General features: G+C 36.8%; 1 protein-coding gene across 1 annotated transcript in view; it reads left to right on the plus strand.

The window, feature by feature from the left end:
* The first annotated feature begins 5,422 nt into the window (after positions 1–5,422).
* LOC106959973 (cholecystokinin receptor type A-like) overlaps positions 5,423–19,951 on the plus strand; it is a 29,246-nt gene continuing 14,717 nt past the window's right edge. Inside the window, exons 1-2 of the mRNA XM_015052857.1 lie at positions 5,423–5,942; positions 18,042–18,293. Coding sequence (XP_014908343.1) covers positions 5,789–5,942; positions 18,042–18,293 — 406 coding nt within the window. The 5' untranslated portion in view covers positions 5,423–5,788. The remainder of the gene's footprint in view (positions 5,943–18,041; positions 18,294–19,951) is intronic.

Raw genomic sequence — 19,951 nt, forward strand, 5'->3', positions numbered from 1 at the left:
TGATTTAACTTTGTTACTTAACATATTAGACCGGGAAGCCACATTTGTTGTGGATCTTGATGTTTTAAATAAACGTCAGTTTTGCATTTAGGAGGATCGATCGAGCCAGTTTTGATGACACATCAGCAAAAGTTTAGGTTTATGAGGAAAACAACAACAGAGTCATATTAAGTTTTGAGAACATCTTTATAGAAATTTTTTTTCTTCTAAAAATATATATTTGTCTTTTTCAAACAGTTTTAAAAAAAGCCTCCCTTCAAATAAAAATATTAATCCAAAATGTTACAGTAACTTCGGAAAATCCTGTGTGTGTGATACAAAGCAGTGATATAACGCTGTTCGATTTGTGACCGAGACATCATAATTAAAAAAAAAATTGTAAGCCCCTTAAAAACATGCACTGGTAAATATTTCAAATGTTTTGAAATATTTTTTTTCAGAGAAGAACTGTGTTTTTTTAACACATGGGCAAGTATAATTTTTCATTTATTAATGTGGTATGTTCAGCTGTTTTCACAAACGCATGTATTTGAAAAGGAAAAAGGTGAGCTGAAGAAAAGCAGTCATTTTTTATCATTATGGTTATGTTACTGCAGTAAGACCCTTCTTTTATTTTAAGGTTGCTTGTTATGTTTTTCTAAATGATTGATACAAAGCCATTTTAGTCATTTGAACTTAAATAAGTTGCACAGAATTTTTGGGGGCTCATTTGTTTTTTTTGTTGTTTTTTTTTGTTTTTTTTTTGCAATCTATTACCACAGGGAGTATTAATGCCTGCTGGGATATTCCTAACTGTAGGTGGAAAGATGTATAAAATCCATTACCTACTGGACATCAATTTCCATTCAGCAGCCTGCAAGAACACATATCGCATTACCCCCACTGTCTTTGTACACACTGCAGAAATAATGATGTAAACAAAACCATCTCACTACACATCTCTTAACTGTACTTACTTCAAGTCACAACATTTCAGCTCTTGTGCAAAAACAATAGAAGATACTCCAAATGTTTGTGCTTCATTGTTAAAAGAAGGATCTTGTATGTTCAGGAAAAAGTGCAATATTTTCCGACATATTGCAGCACAAAATGCAGTTAATCATTCTATTATAAATTTCCAAAAGAAAGGAGCATGATCATGATGCATTTAGGGACAAGTGCTGCTAATTAACTATGGCTGTACACACACATCAGATTGCTTTGATCTGTTTTTTTGTCTCTGTTCCCATCAAGTAAACAATGAATAAAATTCAAAAGTTCTTTCCTGCATGTTTTTAGAACTTTGTTGAATTTCTAAATTCAGAATTGACCATTTTTGACCCAGATGGTTAGAAAACATACAAACATAAATCCATCCTATGAACCATCAGTGGAAACTGCATGAAGACCAGTGAGACTTTCCACAGGATACAGGTTTACCATCAAGGTGAACAACGAAGACCATAAAAGACAGGGCTGCTCCTAAATCAAGACTTTTGAAGTCACTTGCAAACCAAGCAAACTACATGGCCAAGGCAGAGAAGTCTTATCAAAGATTCAGCTTTTTCACCACAATGAAAAATGCATGTTCGGAATGCATTTTTGCACCTTTGAAAGCTGTGCAAAATTTAAAAAATAGCCATTATGAAGACCGAAGACTATCTTAAAATCATTAATTTTCACCTCAGTGCCAACGGATGTATGACTGAAACTTTTTAATACTCAAAACAGCACAAAAATCCCAAACATATCAATATCGGTTTCAGAAGGAATAAAACATTATGCTTCTGGAATGGCCACAACCTAAGTCCTATTAAAGATTTATGGACTAAGCTTAAAAGCTTGAATGATAGCAGGGAATCAGCTAATCTAAATGTTTGTTGCTACATCACCGTGTTTACCTCCATAACAATCACTTCAGCCTGGGCTGGGTCGGTGATCTGAGCATACCCCATTACCAGACAACACATGACTCAGCCTTCCCCCCCTCCTTTACCGACCTGGTACAGTGTTTTAGCAATCGATATCAGGAGTCCACGAGCCAAACAGGCAGAGGAGGAAAGGACAGATAGGAGACAGGAAGCTGTTTTAGCTCGGTTTAGTGCTGATGTATTCACTATCCATCACTTGCCGTCATCAGCTTGTGTTTAATGTCTTCCCCAGACGATGAACGCGCGGTATTGATGAGCCTTCCAGGGCCGCAGTTGTTCATTTGATCTGTAACAAAATGGGAGGGTGTTTACAGAAACGCGAAGAAAGTATGGACATATTGATGAGTCGGAATAATGCAGAAATGGGCTGCGAAGTACTGCCCCAGCGGTGATTATATTCTTTTATTATATATCCTCATCAGTACCGGAGCATCCATAATCAATGCTCCACGCTATGCAGCGATTACCTCTCTCAGAAGGAAGCACTAGTCTCTCTTCTCGTCTTGATTGGAATCCTCACAAGCTTGTTTATCTGGGGTAAGAGGCTCTGCACATGACCTGCTGCAGCCACTCAAAACTGGAGAGAGATTACAGAGGCCATGCTTGAAATAATGGTCCTATTTTTTATTTTTTTTAATCTTCTCTTCTGGGAGTCCCTTGAGTGTTTAAAGGCCAAGTAGATGAGGTCTGCTTCCTGCAGCAACATCGAGACTTCGGGTGCAGCGGCAGTTTAATCTCCCAAATGTACAAACAGAACAGTAAAAAAAAAACAAAACAAAAAAAACAAGCTTGTGCGTGCCTTAAGTTGTGATTATTATTGTGCATCGGGAAGATATTCATACTCCAACTTTTTAACAGATAAAAATCAGATAAATCTGACATACATTTGTATTCATCCTCCCTTTAGTCCAGGGTTTGTAGCTCCAATCCTTGAGGGCCGGTGTCCTGCAACTTTCACATGTGTCTGTGGTTCCACACCCCTGAATCAAGTAGCTGAAGCACCTTCCAACTATGCAGTCAAGTTCTTCACATTCATTTGAGACGATTTGATGTGATAAGACAGAGACATCTAAAAGTTCCTGGACACTGGCCCTCGAGGACGGGAATGCTTTAGTCTAGCAATACCCTTCCGTAAATCCTTGTGCCAGAAACAAACATAAAATAATACACATCCATAAACTAACCGCTTAAAATCTCTGGTTTGTGATTTTAGAAAATTAAATGTCCTTATCCTTATTCCATCTCAAAATAAAATGTAAAAACTTTGGAATAAAGAACAAAATAATAGCCATCTAAAAGCAATCTCTTTTTTGAAAAAATAAAATAAAATAAAAAATAAAAATTTCTGAAGTTGAAAGACAGAAAAATCTGTTCAACAGAACTAAAGAACATGCCTGAAAGAAATGGCCTTGACTGCGTTTTGTTTGAAAGAAGAGATCTGAATAGTCCTGATGAAAATCACACAATTTTATCATGCTGTAAATAAGCTTAATTACAAAATAAATTCATCAAATTTTGAGTAAATAGTTTTCTGATAGTTATTATTCTTCTCGTGCCTCTTTTGGTTGATTACAAGCGCAATAAAACTCAGCTCTCAGTGTTTTGGACGTCTCTGGATGATTTTGTTGGACGTTAGAAAGGACTGGATCATCAACTGTAATAACAGGACTGAATATGGCATCATTTTGTTTCTCTAAAAAAGCCACCTCTCCTTAATGCTTAAAATTGATGAACCACATCAACCTCTTTTTAAAAAATAGATGTTTTATTGCGCGCATGAACTGGGATTTGTGACGATCTGTTAAAAAAAAAAGAAACAGGTTAAAAATATTGTTCATGGGAAACATGACATTTGGAAAAAATAATAGAAAAAACAACCTCCAATGGTGGGAAGAAAATAGTAACACACTTCAAACTGAATTTATTAAAATGTACTGATGTGCATTTAATAGACAGAAATTATAAGTGAGTTGGCAAGCGGTCAGCATGTTGGCAATCCAAAATAAGGGAAGAGAATATACAGTGATTAACATTTTACCGTCAGACATTGTCATCAGTTTCTTGTTAAGGATGAACAATTAGAAACCCTGTGAACATCAGGACCTACCACAGGCATAATAGAATAATTGCAGCTTTCTCAGGTCATCTGTTGGTTCACAGATATGCAAAGTAAAAAAATCACAGCTTGAAAGTAATAACAGTCATAATTTATAGCTAATTTAACAACTGCAGCCTGTCTCTGAGCTAAATCATCCAGCAAGTCTTTTTTTTTTTTTTCTTACTTGATTAAACTTAGATCTTCAACTTCTGGTTAACAAGTGAAGTCCACAATAATCATAAAATGTTGCAGTATTTCGTGTTGTTGCCCTGACTAGTATTATTTTTGTCCGTTTTGTTTTTATGTATGTATGTTTTTATTTTACTATATCTATGAGTCTATTAACTTGTTATGCTTCCCACTGTGGAAACAGTTTGAGTCAACTATCAGATGTTATTAATTTCCACCTGTCTGCACATTACCACTTCACTGATAATTCATTCATTCACTTTAATTCATTCCTAGCTCACTGGTAAACAAGTTGATTAATGTACAGTGGTACAAAGATTATCATCAAGTAATGGGCGATAAAAAAAATAAAAGAAAGGTCAATAGTGGCGTTGGTGACTGATGGCATGGAGATTCGTTCAACCAAAATAAGTTCTGATTAGGACCTGATTTCTCCTCAGTTCGGCTCTGGATAACGTAAAGGCAACAGTCCATCCAAAGCGCAGACTTGTGCAGACCAGATTTTTTCTAACTTTTCGGAAAAGCCAATGGAATCTTCTCACAAGAAGTATACTTGCTCGCCACATGGGGGCACCGGTGAGCTGGTACAACCGCTTCCTTCGCTTTTGCAAAGTAGCACATGACATCAATCTGTTTTAAATCAAGTGAAAACTTTTCTGTTTCGAATAAAATCTGACAGCAATCCCGTCTGGATGAAAAGTGGACGGATATCAAACTGTATTAACGCACCCTGTCTTAAAATGCTAAAATTGTCCATAAATACTTTAAATATGTAGAAAATTTCAGAAATGTCACGACCATGTTATGATTGATTATTTAGGCTGAGATGCTGTTCTTTTTAATAAGTAAGGGACTTAGTTTACAAGTCCCTCATTAGACTGATTAAATCATTTTCATTAAGTAAACTATTCAATATTTGTAATTGGATAAAAAACTTAAATGTCTCAGGATCATCTTTAATTAAATAATTTTATTTAAAGCTGCACTCACAAATAGCACATTTATCCTTTAAACAGTGTTATTTTTTTATTAGGCTAATCATAAATCAACATCATGAATCAACAGAATCATGAATTCTGATCTCATTCTCTCTGCCTCCCCCTTTCTCAAACACACCCAACACACACACACACACACACACACACACACACACGCACACACACACACACACACACACACACACACACACACACACCTACACACACACATTCAAACACTTCATGACATTAGAAATCCACTCTCCTTTGCGCTGCCCGCTTGCTCTCCGTGCAGGTCTGTTGGAAAAAGCGCAGCATAGCGCCGCGCTCCTTCCCATCGGTGCGCACAGATCTTACATTTACAAATGCCACCAAACAGGATGAATCTTTAGTTGCACATTGGCATGAAGGGACTATGAGAAAAATGTTTTTTTTTCCCCCCTTTTCTTTTTTTTTTGTAATTACTCGTAACTTAGGTAAGTGCGCTGGAGCATGGCACTTATTTTACCACTTCGGACTCACACAGAATACAGATAGAAGGTACTGAATGTGAACAGTTTTATTTGGCAGCTTTAACATATTTCAGGCTATATTAGTGCTGATAATTGTGAGGCATGGATCTTGATTTGCGGAATGAGGCATTTATAGAGTGTGTCCGAGTGCTTCAGGACTTGATCCAGAGCGGAGCGGTGAATGGGAGCTTGGAGGCATCAAACATCTCTTGTGGCAACGCTTCCACGCTGCTCATACCACAGCGTGTCAGGCAAGGTAAGATGCACTAAGATAACAACATGCAATGCGATTAAAAGCAATTTGTTCCACAAAAAGTTCATAATATTAAGCTCAACTAAGAATCTGCGTCGCCGTTTATGTTAAAGAAGAGATGCGTTTGCTTGCTGTTTGCGTTATCCCCCAGCTTTATATCTAAGGAGGGGAATTGATGGGTTGAAATGGCAGATAGATGAAAATCAGCAATGGTTGCAGAATTTACCCCCTTTAAAATACGTGTAAAATCTGTTGCGTTCTAGTTGAAGAGGGATCAACAGAGTACAGTAAAAAATATATACTAATGCTCACAGAGGATATTAATTTATTAAAAAAAAAACAAACAAACAAAAAAAAAACAAACAACAGTCACATCTGGACTGTGCCTCATGATCCACCAATCTGTTTTAGATTTTCACCATCTTTCAGTTTTTCAGAGTAACAATTAAATAAAATGTCAACTTTCCATTATTGTTGGTGTTCAGTATAAAGGGGATCTGACAGAATATAATGAGTCACAAGCAGGAGAGTTGCTAGACATGAAGCTGTAGGGGGGGCAAGTTAATCCAGTCCACACCCAGATTTTAATATATAATAAACCTTTTGCACATGATGCTTATGAATTTGCATGTCAGTGTATTTGATGTCATTCAGTTGCACATGTCTGAGATAAAACATTTATGAGTTCAATCAAAACTAGCAAGGCAGACATTTAATTTTAACTAATTTGTGGCTTCTGATAAGTTCATGTAACAGTTCATGTAGTCATAGTGCATGTTTTAAGCATAACATGCTTCACAATTAAATGTTATCTGAACAAACTGCATACATTTATAGTGTTTTGTGTTTCCCTTATGTTCTATATTTGAGCAGTTTGTTGTGTAATGATTACAGGTTTACATTGAAATTTCAGTGGGGCCCAATAATATTTCCAGAGTTGGTGTCCTAGTAGTGTTAACTGGTGTTGGATGCGACCCTTGATGAACTGGTGACCTGTCCAGGGTGTTCCCAGAGTCTGCAGGTATAAGAGTGTTTAGATAATAGATGAATGGATGTTTCGGATGTATGCTCAATGAAAAGTAATCATCACACTGTGCTGGTTTTGACAGTAAAATCAGCTTTTATTTTTAAGAAGTACAGTCCAGGAGCTGAAAGGGCAACTGCTTTCTACAGGCAGAAATAAAAAAAAAATAGAACTAACCTTTTCAAAATACTTGTTATAAAAGTCAGTACTTTACATTTGGACTTAAATCTCTCTAAAGTCAGGTGCCGGTAAAACAGGGTTTTGTCATCGCTAATATTGGCTGCAGAGAGAATAAGAGTGAAATCTGGGTTGTGCCTTCCGGTTCCTCTTGCTGTTTCTGGTTTTCCATAGATTAAAATATATATTTCTAAAATTGAGAAAGCACATCAGATACTGCAAAAATTTACAGGAGCTAATTAATGATTTAATCAACTCCTTAAACATTCATGCAATTTCTTCTTATTCCTAATTTTACTTCCTAAACTTAGAGTGAGAACACTGATTACACATTTTAATCAAGTCTGATACCATATGTGCAAAATAGTCTCTATTACTGCATGAGTTTTTTTTTTCCAAATGCAAAGGGTCAAGGTTCTCTTCTTTGAAACAGCACTTGAATTCACAATAATACGTTGGGTCCATATGAATGACAGAGATTCTTACTCATGAGGTCCATTGATTAATTCCTGGAGGAGGAGAGGTCAGGGGCCAAAATATGGAGCATAAATCCACAGAAAACCTAACAAAACCTTACAGTTACCTTGCAATTAAAGCATTTCATTAAACTTTCACATTTCTAATTTTGTAGCATGTAATGTTTGAACAATAAACTTAAAATCTTTAATCACTGGTTCACCTTCCACTATCACCTCTGTATTGTCTTGCGGTCTGAATGGATATATACCCTTTTTCACACACAGACACTGTTGGACTGAATCTTTTTCGCAGTTGTTACCACATGTACCTTTCAGTGGGAGATTTTCTGTTGAAAATGCTCTCACAGCATGAAAGACAAAGACGGGCTTGCAGTGACCCTGGAGGATCGAAGAAGTGCACTAAGTACAATGTGACGGGCATTGCTTTCCAGAATAAAACACATTCAGAAAGGTATATAAGACCTCGATATTGATAGCAAAAGCTTAATCTTTGTTATGTGCTCGAACACAACGCTGATATTCCAGTTGCTATAATTGGAGTCCAGATAGAAGATCTCTGGAATAATGCCGTGAACATTTCTGCACCCTCTTCTACGCTCTGCATCATCTCTAAAGAATGTCAGGAGTGTAGGGGATATTTAAAAACACAACTAAAGTTCATACTAATGCAAAATACGACTGTAGGAAATGATATATTGCAATTTTTTAAGAATACAGCTTATCAAAGCAATTTTATATTACGTTACTGAATAAATCTTACCTGATCTAGTATTTTTAGAAATACATACGACCAAGTAATCTTTCTTCTAAGTAACATTTGGTGAAAATTAAAAAAAAAAGAAAGTAATTTAGATATGTTTATTCAGTTTTAAGCATTTGATTTTATAAACATTTGCAAATACCACTCTGGGCTTTTGTCTGACAACATGTTTTGAGGCCAAGGCCTTAAATGAATTCATCCAAATTTAGTGTTATGGACCAATTATTGCGTGTCTCCAGCATCCATCAGCAAAATTAAAAACATTAAGCATTCTGTGTTTAGCCCACTGAGCCCCCACCCCAAACTGATCCATCTTCTGCAAGTCAACTTAATTCACCATCTGATTAAAACAAACACCATAGTCTGCCAATATTTAGTCAATGTCATTATAATTAGTCATGGCACTACTCTCAAAGATGGATCACTCATTTTCTTCTGTCTCTGTCCATCACTTTTTCTCCAGTGCTCTGATTGAGTTGTGTCACAGCCAAGCCAGTAGGGCTGCTCATTTTTCTGCATGTTAAAGGGCATGGAAATGTCTGCAAAGAGACCTGACTGATGCAGTCAGCTTTAAAATCAAATTATATGTGAAAATACAGAGCAAACAACTGCACCTGCACAGAACCTGCGCATACCTGTGCAGACAACTTTTAATTTTTACACAGAAAGGCCTCTCCCATGTGATAACATTACACACCTTGTTTGCAGCTGGTGCTATGCAGCCAGGGTGTGACGACAACTTGTAGCATTCCCCTGGTCAGTATGTGTAAGTTATATGTGCAGGATTTATCCTTTATTCGACAGAGCTCTGTGCTGCTCAAACGAAATCAGTGCTTTAAATACACGGAAATATTTCGTGCACCATCCTCAGTATGTTATTATGTGCTCCACATTCTCTCTCGATCAATATGTTGCTCAGGTCAAATGAACATTTGAGGCTTATTCAGTATCTTTGACCGCCTGGCACTCATAAACTCTGCTTATTAAAACACTCCTTTTTTTCTTTTTCTTTGCTCTGAAAACTCCACCTCTTTTATTGTCACATGTGATTCTCTTCCTCCGCACCTCACACCTTTCCATGTCACTCTGCCTGTTGAGGGTTGATGTGTTAACCACATTCCTCCTCTGAAGACAAAAGCCACCAACATGTTGTTTTGTACGCTGACCACTGTGACCACAGTCCCGGTGGACTGTGTGTTACGGTCTGTCTGTCAATAGAAAGTGGTTTTGTTCTTTACATCAATCAACTGTTCTGGGCTCCCAATGGCCAAGTGACAAGGCGTAGATGGCATTTACCATGCTGGATTAGCTCCCGACTGTGACATTTACCGACACCTACAGGAGCACTGCCAGATTTTCTTGAAGTCTTGCATAGCAGATGAAAAGGAGAAATAGACTAAACTTTATACGATTGTGACTGGATTATGAGTCTCATTATTTATTAATTCAAAGTTTAACTGCACATATTATGAAAACCTTTTATTGTGTTGGTTGGCTTTTCAAGTGAATCATTAATGCCGCTGTCACATTTTTACATCGCTGAATGTCATTTATTTTGCATGAAGGTACGTGACTTTGAGTTAACAGTTTTCCAGCTTTGGCTTTAAATACATTGATACTGCAGTGAACAGGGCAGGGCAAAAGTTTTAAAGATAAAGTTTGTCTCTTTAAAATAGTCTTTTTTTTGTTGCTCTTACATAACAATCTAATTATTTCTAGTTATTTATCGGTGTACTTTGAAGTAAATACTCATAATTATCTGCAGAGTAAGTTAGCAGGATATGGTTTTACTAGTTTGGGTTTGTCTTGCTTAGAGTTTTGGTTTCTTTAGGGTAACCTCTAACCCAAATAACAACAGATGGCTTAAATACGATATACTGATTGTGATCTATTTTTTTACTGTGTAACTAAAAATGTTACCCAACTCTTCTCAGCATTTAAACAAAGACTTAATTTCATTAACATTTTCCCTTCAGTATTGAAGCAGTAACATGCAAAGAAGGTGTAAAGTTGGGAAGCAGAAGTCATGCAGGACAAACATTTGCGATGAATGTCACTTTCAATGACATTCATGCATTTCCTTCACATCTAGGTGTACTTTGATGTTACCAGATCATTGTTGAATAAGTGGTGACAAAAGAATATAGTTTTGGGAAGGAGAACATTTTCAGGAGTCGCAACCCCCCAAAAAACAAACAAAACAACCCAGTTTGAATTTAATGTGTGTGCTGTGCTGTTGGTGAACGTAGGATAAGTGAATTAATAGAAACCAAAATTCACAAAAGAAAAGAAGAAATGGAATATTTATAGTAAAATGTATATTTCAGTGGTTTATTTTGCAACACACAGGATAAGTTTACTTGTTCAGTTTTGATTTTGATTCCAAACTTTTACAATATAATTTATGTAAAGGAATCACTAACCAGGGGAGGTTTTTACACAGTTTGAAAAATATTTGGCATGAGCACCTCAGAGACACAAAAATATGTCATGGCATAGAATAATCTGTTGTAGAACATGCATTTTGCACTTTACATCCTTCTGCATATTCAATAACAACAACAAAAACATAACATGAAATTGACCTAGATCACCTACACATCAGGACTGGATGTTTTTCCCACATTTGCACCCACATAAAAACCAGATGCATTGCTTAGGATTTAACCAACACCCATCTGAGTCAAGAGGTGCAGGTACTGAAACCCAATAAAACATAATTACAGTAAATTAACTATGAACTATTCATAATGCAACTTTGTTTTACTTTCAATGATTAGCTCAATTTTTCAGATCAAAAACAGATTAGGCTAGAAGGTACAGAAAATATTGAAAATTGCTAAAACATTCACCTGAGTCTGTATTACGTCTCTAATTTAATTGTGCTTCTCGCTGTCAGAAGAAGCACTGCAAAGTGAAAGAGCCTAAAAAAAGAACGTGAGATTATAAATATAGTCGTGTGTGAAGCCCCTGCTGATATCAAAGTCATCATAGTGTGAATGAACACATTCCATCAATATCATCATCGCATTTTATTTTCCATTAGGATCATTTCAAATGTCAAAAAGTTAAAGTGATTTTTTTTTCATATAACTTAACTGGATTAACTGAAATGTTTTCAAGAAATCATGAATCATTTTTTTAAATTACTAGCACTTCAATTTATCTGATGCACTTCTGCTATCAGACAAAGTTATGTGTCATATTATACCTGTTTACAAAGTTATATTTAGTCTCCTCACCAAATTCAATTGGAATACTTTTTTTAATGGTTTAATTATATAATGGAGAACCATTTCCCATGTTTTAGCAGAACATTCAGTTTCAATATTTTTTCACATATTTTGTCTTTTTTGTAATATTAACAAATCTGTCAGCCTATAAATGTCTTCCCCATTGGCTCTCCAGATAAAGGATGTGACTGCCATGTTGCCACAGGTAATGATAAATAACCCAGATCTACTGTTACGGGTTTATAAACTAGTCATTCTTTAATACTTCACAATATTTTGTCTCTGTGCTTTTTTCAAACATGTCAGAGCTCATGGCTGTTTCCAGAATTGTATTGTCCTCTGTCATTTTTCTGCTACAAACCATGTCTTTGTTTGCTGTATTGTTTGTGTTACACACTCCATTGTGCTTGTCAAAAGGAGTTCAAGTTTGTAAGATTTTTTTTTTTTTGAAAGCTGTATTCTGCCACATCTCAAAAAGAATTATGAGAATAAAAACAATATTCCACAGAAACACACAAAACCGAAAGAAGCTGAATGAAGGCTAAGTCTTGGTACATTCAGCAACAAACAATAATATTTTTCAAAGTATAATGAAAAGTGCTGCTGCTTATGCCTGTCATTCATGACTTACAACAAAATGCAGTAATTGTTTGTGTTGATAATATAGCAAATATTTATTAAAGGAGCTGTATTATGTATTTTCCAGGCAAAGTGTGCCATTTTATAGCACAATCAAATAACTATGCTGCCTTCAGTTGTTATAAAAAAATTATGTATTTGAAACATAACTTAAGAGAAATTTGACTTTGTAAATTGATACCTTGAAATTGGGCCTGTGTCCCTTTAGGAATCTCCTGCTCATTCTGACACTCCGCCTTCAGTACCTTAAACTGTTTACATCCCTTCTCAGGAGCGTTGGGCTGAGAATTAGTTCATATAAAAATTGGTTATTGTATAAAGTTCACATTCCCACTGTCTTAAGAGACGAGGCCATTTGGACCCAATGAGATTTTTTACCCTGTGGGCAGTCCGACAGGGTGGCACTGACCCCATCTGCGCTTGTGTGTGTGATTCTGGGAACTGACGGTCTGACGGGACCACACTCCTGCTTCCCCGTCCGTGATATCTGCCATGCTCCTCCTCAGCCACAAAGTGGACTTGTTGTGTGCCCTTTGCATTACTTTAAGTTAATCGCAAAGTTTTCCTCTGTCTCATCCTTGTTGGTTCAACTTATTCCCAGTGGGGTTAGATTGTGCAAGCCGCATTCTGCTTCCTTGTTAGGATTTGTGGCTAAACATTTGGCAAGCTCTGTCTTAATTCCCTGCACTGTTACATTTGTCAGTGATGTCTGCTGAACCAGAACACCAGATGTTTCCAGAAGTATTTGCACTCAAAAGTATTTCCACAGTTGTTTACTTTATTGACTGGATCCCTGCATTACATACAGTTCGTACTCTATCCAACAATCTGATCATACAGTGTAGTAAATATCTTTACATAGTCCACTCCTGATCAAAATCATAATGCCTTTACTACAGTTATCTTTCTGGTGTCATTACAAGTAACCAGTTTATTTTTTATGGTGTTTTCTGGGGATGGGATCCATTCCAGTGCTGTCTTTAAAAAGCCAAATAATTCAGCGATACAGATGTGCAAAACTAAACTTGATCTGTTTACTTTTTCTCAATGGTCAACTGAGATTGCTTCTTTGTCAATTGGTGCTACTCAACAGGACTGAATTATAGTAGCCAGTGAGATGAATAGCAAGAAAGGTAAACAATAACGACTCCACTCTACACCGATGATCACAGGAAAAGCTTTGGGGAATTCTGGCCTGAAGGAATAGATAAATGTGCTGAGGGAGTTTTCACGGAACACACAGGAAAAAGCTAATTGGCTTTGATTAATCAGAAGCCAGTATAACATATTTCATTAGGCTAGAGGAAGAGTGACACTACAGAAACCGACTGCTGCGCTGTCTTTCTTTTGCCAATCACGTGTCTGTACGTTTTCATTATACACTCACAGATGTGGGCGCACGCTACAGCGCAGACACACAAAAACCAAATTAAACATCTTAAGTTGCTACCGTTGCTGCTTCCATGGAGTAACCCTGATGTTCTCTCAGCAGCACAGCCACCATATTAGAGCTTTATATTTGCAGGGGAGGTTGTGTGACAGATGGCGAAGCCACATGTCGGTAGATGTGTGTGCATGTGGGGAGAGAGAGAGAGAGCGAGATGAAAGAGACGGCAAAAGACTGACTTGCTGACTTTTTTTCTGACCGGTCTGTCGCTAAATCCTTTGCTAAGCCTGCAAGTGATACAAAAACAGTTCAGGGTTGGATTTTTGTGATTAATTCACTGAAACTACATGCTTGAGTTAAATGCTGTGATCCATTCATCTGTTTAAAATCTCTTTTTTTTCTTCCATAACTGAACATTGCTACGATTTTACTCTTTATGATAAGCAGGCAGTTTGGATTATGCTTCCCAGCCATCTGTGCACAAGCCATGTATGTATATCTCAGGTGATTACTGTGAACCAAAATACAAAATATAGAATATGGTTCAGTAGAAGCTTAGCTATGCTGGCACAAGCCATGCAGTGGCTACTATATGTTGTATTTTTAAGTTTTAGGGTCAAACTATTAGTGGCATGCAACTATTAACTGCTTAGTACTTAAATATACTAGAAAGCATTGATTAATGATGGCCAGTTAGACTAAACCTCACAGGAAAAGCTTTGAGGAATTTAGTTTATTTAGATTTCATTAAAACGAAAAAATGCCAACAATGCCCTTTAGATTTGGCACTAATTGAGTCATTGATTTATAAAGTGTGTATTTACACACACTTTACAAGTGTATATCTCAATATACCTCAAGATATACCTCAATTGTATCAGATTATTCACACTCTAGGACCATGATTAATTATGATTAATCACTACTTTTAACTTTTCATTTGAGGATTCTCAGTTTTCCAGGTTTTTAATTTTCAGAAAGGTTTAAAAGTCGTCTTGTTTCAAGCAGTACTTTAGAAATGTTAACCATGTTAACTCAAATGTCTCATTAGCTGGCATTTATGTGATAAAAAAATGTGAACAGCATAGCGAGCAGACCTGTTCTTATGTCTGTCTAATTTCAACAAACCAATATATTAAAATACAGCCATAGAAAACAAACTAGATCCCTGCACTTTAAATGAACATAACAAAGTACTTTTGTGACATATCTGCTGTCACATTTAACCTACAGTACCTTCAACCAGTCACTTAGATCGACTAACTTGTTTACATTTCTAGCTTTTTTGTACAATGTGGCCTGCTATCACACCGCTGTCACAGCAGGTGTAGCTAAGCACCCCAGAGTATTGTCTGTGGATAATTCTTCAACATCAGACTCTGACTCTGATACCATGACTAGATGAACCGTCTTTTTCTTCGGTGGCTCTGGCAACATTTCACGTATGGAGGTGTTGGTTCCATGTCTCTCATCTCACTCAGCTTTTTCCACACCTTAGCGTTTCTTCCCAGGGTCTGTATCTGAGGTTCATAAATCTTGAATCTAAAGCGGTTGCTACCTTTAACCAGTCCAAAGTTTTCTTTCCGTTTGTTGAGATCCTTTGTAAATTGAGTCTTGAAGCTGCCTGCGTTAGCTGCTTCAGCATCTGACACCTGTGTTATGGGTCAGAGTGCAGATAGCACAGCAGAGCTAGACACAAACTTTTCTCCACCTAGGGGTTCTGTGATGTACCTACAATACAGACACACAAAACACACCGTAATTAAACTGCTGAATACAGTTAATAATAAACATGTAACTGATGTTACATTATGGCTATAGACCTTGAATATGTCCATATTGCAGAGTAGATGTTTACTCACTGTATACACTGTATACTTATGTGTGTGGTGCTTTTTTCAAAAACAGAAAAGCATCTCATGCTCCTCCATTTCCGTCATGAGTTCAATCAGACCTTTTCTATCATAATATTTGATGAAGTCATGGATTGGCACTGTGGTAACAGAGTCATTAGTGTAAATGCTAAGCAGTGGTGGACAGCTAAACATGTCTTTGTGCAGCGCCACAAGTAGCTGCCATCACAGGGGAGGAGGTGTTATCACCGCTGACCAGCTGCTGCCTGTCAGTGAGAAAGGGTTGCAACCAGCGAATAAAATATGGATTAATCCCCAACCAATGTCTTTTACAGAACAAAGTCTGCCAGTGTCGTATCAAATGCAGATGAAAAGTCCTTTTACGATATCCAAACCGTATGGCTTAGAAAGTGGATGGGGGCGGGAATTGTGCTTTTTGTTTTCTGCAAATGGAAATTTAGGGAAAACTTTGCCTGCATTGAAAGATTCTGCATATTTTTTATGAAAATAACCTCCCCAGACTTTAACCACTGAAGATCTCTGCAGCCTTGGACAGAGTTTCTGGATCAAACATCAGGTGTTTTTGGTTGCATGAGTACCCCTCATAGAAACAGCAACAAATTGAATGTGATCATAGCAATATATTTTTGGTTAGGAATTTGAGAAGGCTGCATATTGTAGCAAATGTAATTAACCTGGTTTTATTGTGGAAATGTTGAAATTGTAGAATCGTGTGTGTTTGCACATGCTGCTACCTGTGCATCTGTGAAGATTGCAGCTTATGTGTGTGGTGTCCTGCTGATGCGCTGCACACAGGGACCTCTAATCCCCCTGGATACAGACACGGTGGGTAACCTTTACAAAGCGTGTTGTGGCCAAGCAAGCTTCGAACCGAAGCCAAAAGCAAATAATGTAGACTTTAGAAGATGTGATACAATGATACTACATCAGACTTCAGATTGAATTTTTGTATTTGACATTATTTGTATTCAAGGGAGAAGCTACTTTGAAAAAAACCACATTAGGTAACAGTAAAAAAACACAACAACAAACCAACATAAAAGTTTAGAAAAGCAAATGGATTTTAACAATTTAACTAAAGGGTCTTGCAAATTAATTAAAACCATGAAACAATCACATTTCCACTTATCAAAGTGAATACAGCCACAAATTGCGATTCTTGTAGATGTGAAGAAAAAAATCAATAAATTCAATGCAATGCCACAAATATAGAGTTAATAATGATTATATTTACTCTAAAAGTTAAAGAAACAACCTGACTGCATTCAGCCTTCAGCTTGGTTTATCAGAGCAGCAGTGCAATGCAGAAGTAGAGTTCAGGAGATACTTAAAGATGGAGTTATAAAGTGGACAGAGGCACAAACAAGACAGAAACAACAAAATCAAAGAAACAAAAAAACCCAATCGATGATACCAGCAATGAGACACATATATAAGGCGAACCGGATTATAAGGCACACTGTCAGCTTTTGAGGAAATTGAAGGTTTTTAGGTGCGCCTTATAGTGCGGAAAATACGGTATTATTATTTTTTTATTGATCTGATGTAATATTCTGATCCTAAATGTTGTTTTTATTAGTTGTAAATGAACAAATTATCAGAATTAACAGAAATACAGACTCGAAAACACATGTCTGTGATATTAAGCTACAAAATGTGTTTCTCTTAGTGAATTAAGGTACTAATACTCTAATTCAACATGACCATATATATACAAAGTGGAGAGAGACGATCAGAACATTACTTAATGACCCCATCGTGTAATAACTACAGAGATGAATCATAACGACCCTATAAGAGCCAGTCATATAATTTGTCTTTTTTATTTATGAAGTGTTGAGCCTAATCTTGAAGATAGACAGCGTGTCTGCCGCTAAGTCCAAATCTTGGAGCCGCTCACCCAGAGTGGAGCCTGAATGTTGAAAGGTCGATGCTTCATTCTACTTTTTAAAAAGTTGGGAAACCACAAATAAACCACAAACCTGGGAGCAAAGTGCTTGCTTGGGAAAAAGTGAAACTACGACATCTTCAAGATGTGATTGAGCACAGGGCTTAATGTTACAAGAAGGATTTTATATTTAATTATTGAGAAACCAAAAAAAGGAAACTATTACTGGGGAAATACGATCTCTTCTGTTGTAGTCCCCGCTGGATTTCATGATCCAGAATTTTTCAAACGCATCTGTGAGTTGTGTTTTAATGATACATTTAATGATACGTTCACTACTGATACGGCCATAATATGCTACCGGTAGTTGATAAATATATTTAGGTGAATGTCATTTCCGATTAGGAGTAATATCGCAGCCACCACTGCAATCAAAAACTCTCCTTTAGAAAGACTTAGCAGGATAATTAATATGGTCTGTTCATTAACACCCACTCAAGGAAAAAGAAACAATAAGCTGTGGAGTTGCACACACACACACAACTATAGTCACCAGGTTGTTCAATAAAACAAATTGAATTTCAACATGTAAAAACATAAGATGCATCATTTTCATTCAGACCTGTGTTCTTCTTGTGCAGAGGAGGACCACACGCTCCGCATCCTGCTCTACTCGCTCATCTTCTTCTCGAGTGTTTCTGGCAACCTGCTGATCATCGTGGTGCTCACATTCAATAAGAATATGCGCACTATCACCAACACCTTCCTGTTGTCACTCGCCATGAGCGACCTGATGATGGCCATATTCTGCATGCCTTTCAACCTGATCCCCAGCATTCTCAAGGACTTTGTCTTTGGAGCTCTGATGTGCAAGATAGTGACCTACCTTATGGGTGAGTAACAAGGAGCTAGGGGGTGAAGGGGAAGTTCAACTGGACCATTAGCATCAAGGAGGGTCTAAATTATGTTATGTTGTTCTCTTAAGACAATTCAAACTCACACACACCCTCATTCTTGCTCCAAAATGACACACAGGTGAATATTTTTTACTAATTTGGTCACTTTTGAAGGTTATTGGTTGCATCAGATTTTTCTTTGTAAAACAAGCCTTGAAAAATGTGTCTTACCATTCACTATGCAGTTACATTCCTGTACTGAGGTAAACATGTGGTAAGGCCTGGATTCATTCTTTTTTTTCAATAGCAAAGCTATATGTCCTTTGCTTGTTATGAGCAAAATCTTCACCTTGTAACCTTCCATTCATATCTGAATCATTTTTACTTTAATGTACTTTGGAACTACTGATGCTTTTACAGGGAACTGTAAAAGTTTGGGTCTGGTTTGGGTCAACCAAATGGCCAAACAAAGCAAATATTTAATGTTTTGTTTTATCCTAAATTTGGACAGAACCCGCTGCCTACTAGAAAAGTAAAATTTTATAAAACAAATTTGAGTTGAACTAAAAACAAAGATCGGCCTACCTAAAAAATCTTTTAAAAAAATGTCCATTGCTATCCACAATTAGGAAGGTGGACATTCCCATTGTACGTGTCATGGTTTTTCATGAGGTAGTTTACATGTAGAGCTGTTTCAAGGTTTTGGAGTATGAGAAAGACATATTTTCTAAATTTTTGCATGAAACAAAATGTGTAATTTTTTACTTTAAAAATCTGCTTTAGAGTTTATTGGATCCACTTTGGAATAAGAAAAAGAAAACTTCCCCTGTGTAATGTAGTAACAGTCCTTGTTTTATACAAGAAAAATACTCTTTCTAAACTATAAGGAATCCCATGCGATACTGCCAGTAGCAGCGACTGATTTGCTTCTAGCAGAAAATGAATAGAGAACAAAACCATCTTCAGACATTGTAGCCCATCATTGTCTTGCTACAATAAAACCCCAGATAGATGCAGCTCCTGTAGTCAGGAAGGCAACACGTTTCCTGACCTGACGTCAATCAAATTACAAAAGAGGTCGATCACTATTGAGTGGCTGCACATCCACTGACTGTTTTAATCACCTTTCCCAATTGTGGGAGGTTCATTGATATCTGTAGTATTCATTTGGAGTTCCTAAGTGGTAATTTTCCAGTAGTCAAGGTGTGTAATGAGTTTTTTTTTTTTTTTTTTTACTGCTACAGTATTCTCATTGTCGTCAAGAAGACTCTAATTATATTCCCGTATAGACTGGATGGGCAAACATTTGAGCTGGTCAGATTCTTTTTTTTTTTTTTAATTTTATTGGAAAGCCCCAAATTTAAAAGGCTATTAGGATTGTCACTTCACATGAAGAATTTATTTGACATTTGAGTAATGTGCCGGAGTTGCAAATGAGCGATGAGTGAGCTCACTGTCTATGCATCTGAAGAAGAGACTGCTGGGAACTAAATTACCTATGCATGAAGATGATTCTTAGTGTGAGTACTACTGACGCTGTTCTACTGTAATTACAGAGAATATGTTTATGAAGAGAAACATAGTGCCCAGAAAGAGTAAAACAATTAAAACATCCCCTTTGTTTTACCCTTTTTATTAAACTTACAAATCAACCA

The sequence above is a fragment of the Poecilia latipinna genome, unplaced genomic scaffold, assembly GCF_001443285.1.
Source record: "Poecilia latipinna isolate Pla-1442-1.1 unplaced genomic scaffold, P_latipinna-1.0 Scaffold1140, whole genome shotgun sequence".
NCBI classification, from domain to species: Eukaryota; Metazoa; Chordata; class Actinopteri; order Cyprinodontiformes; family Poeciliidae; genus Poecilia; species Poecilia latipinna.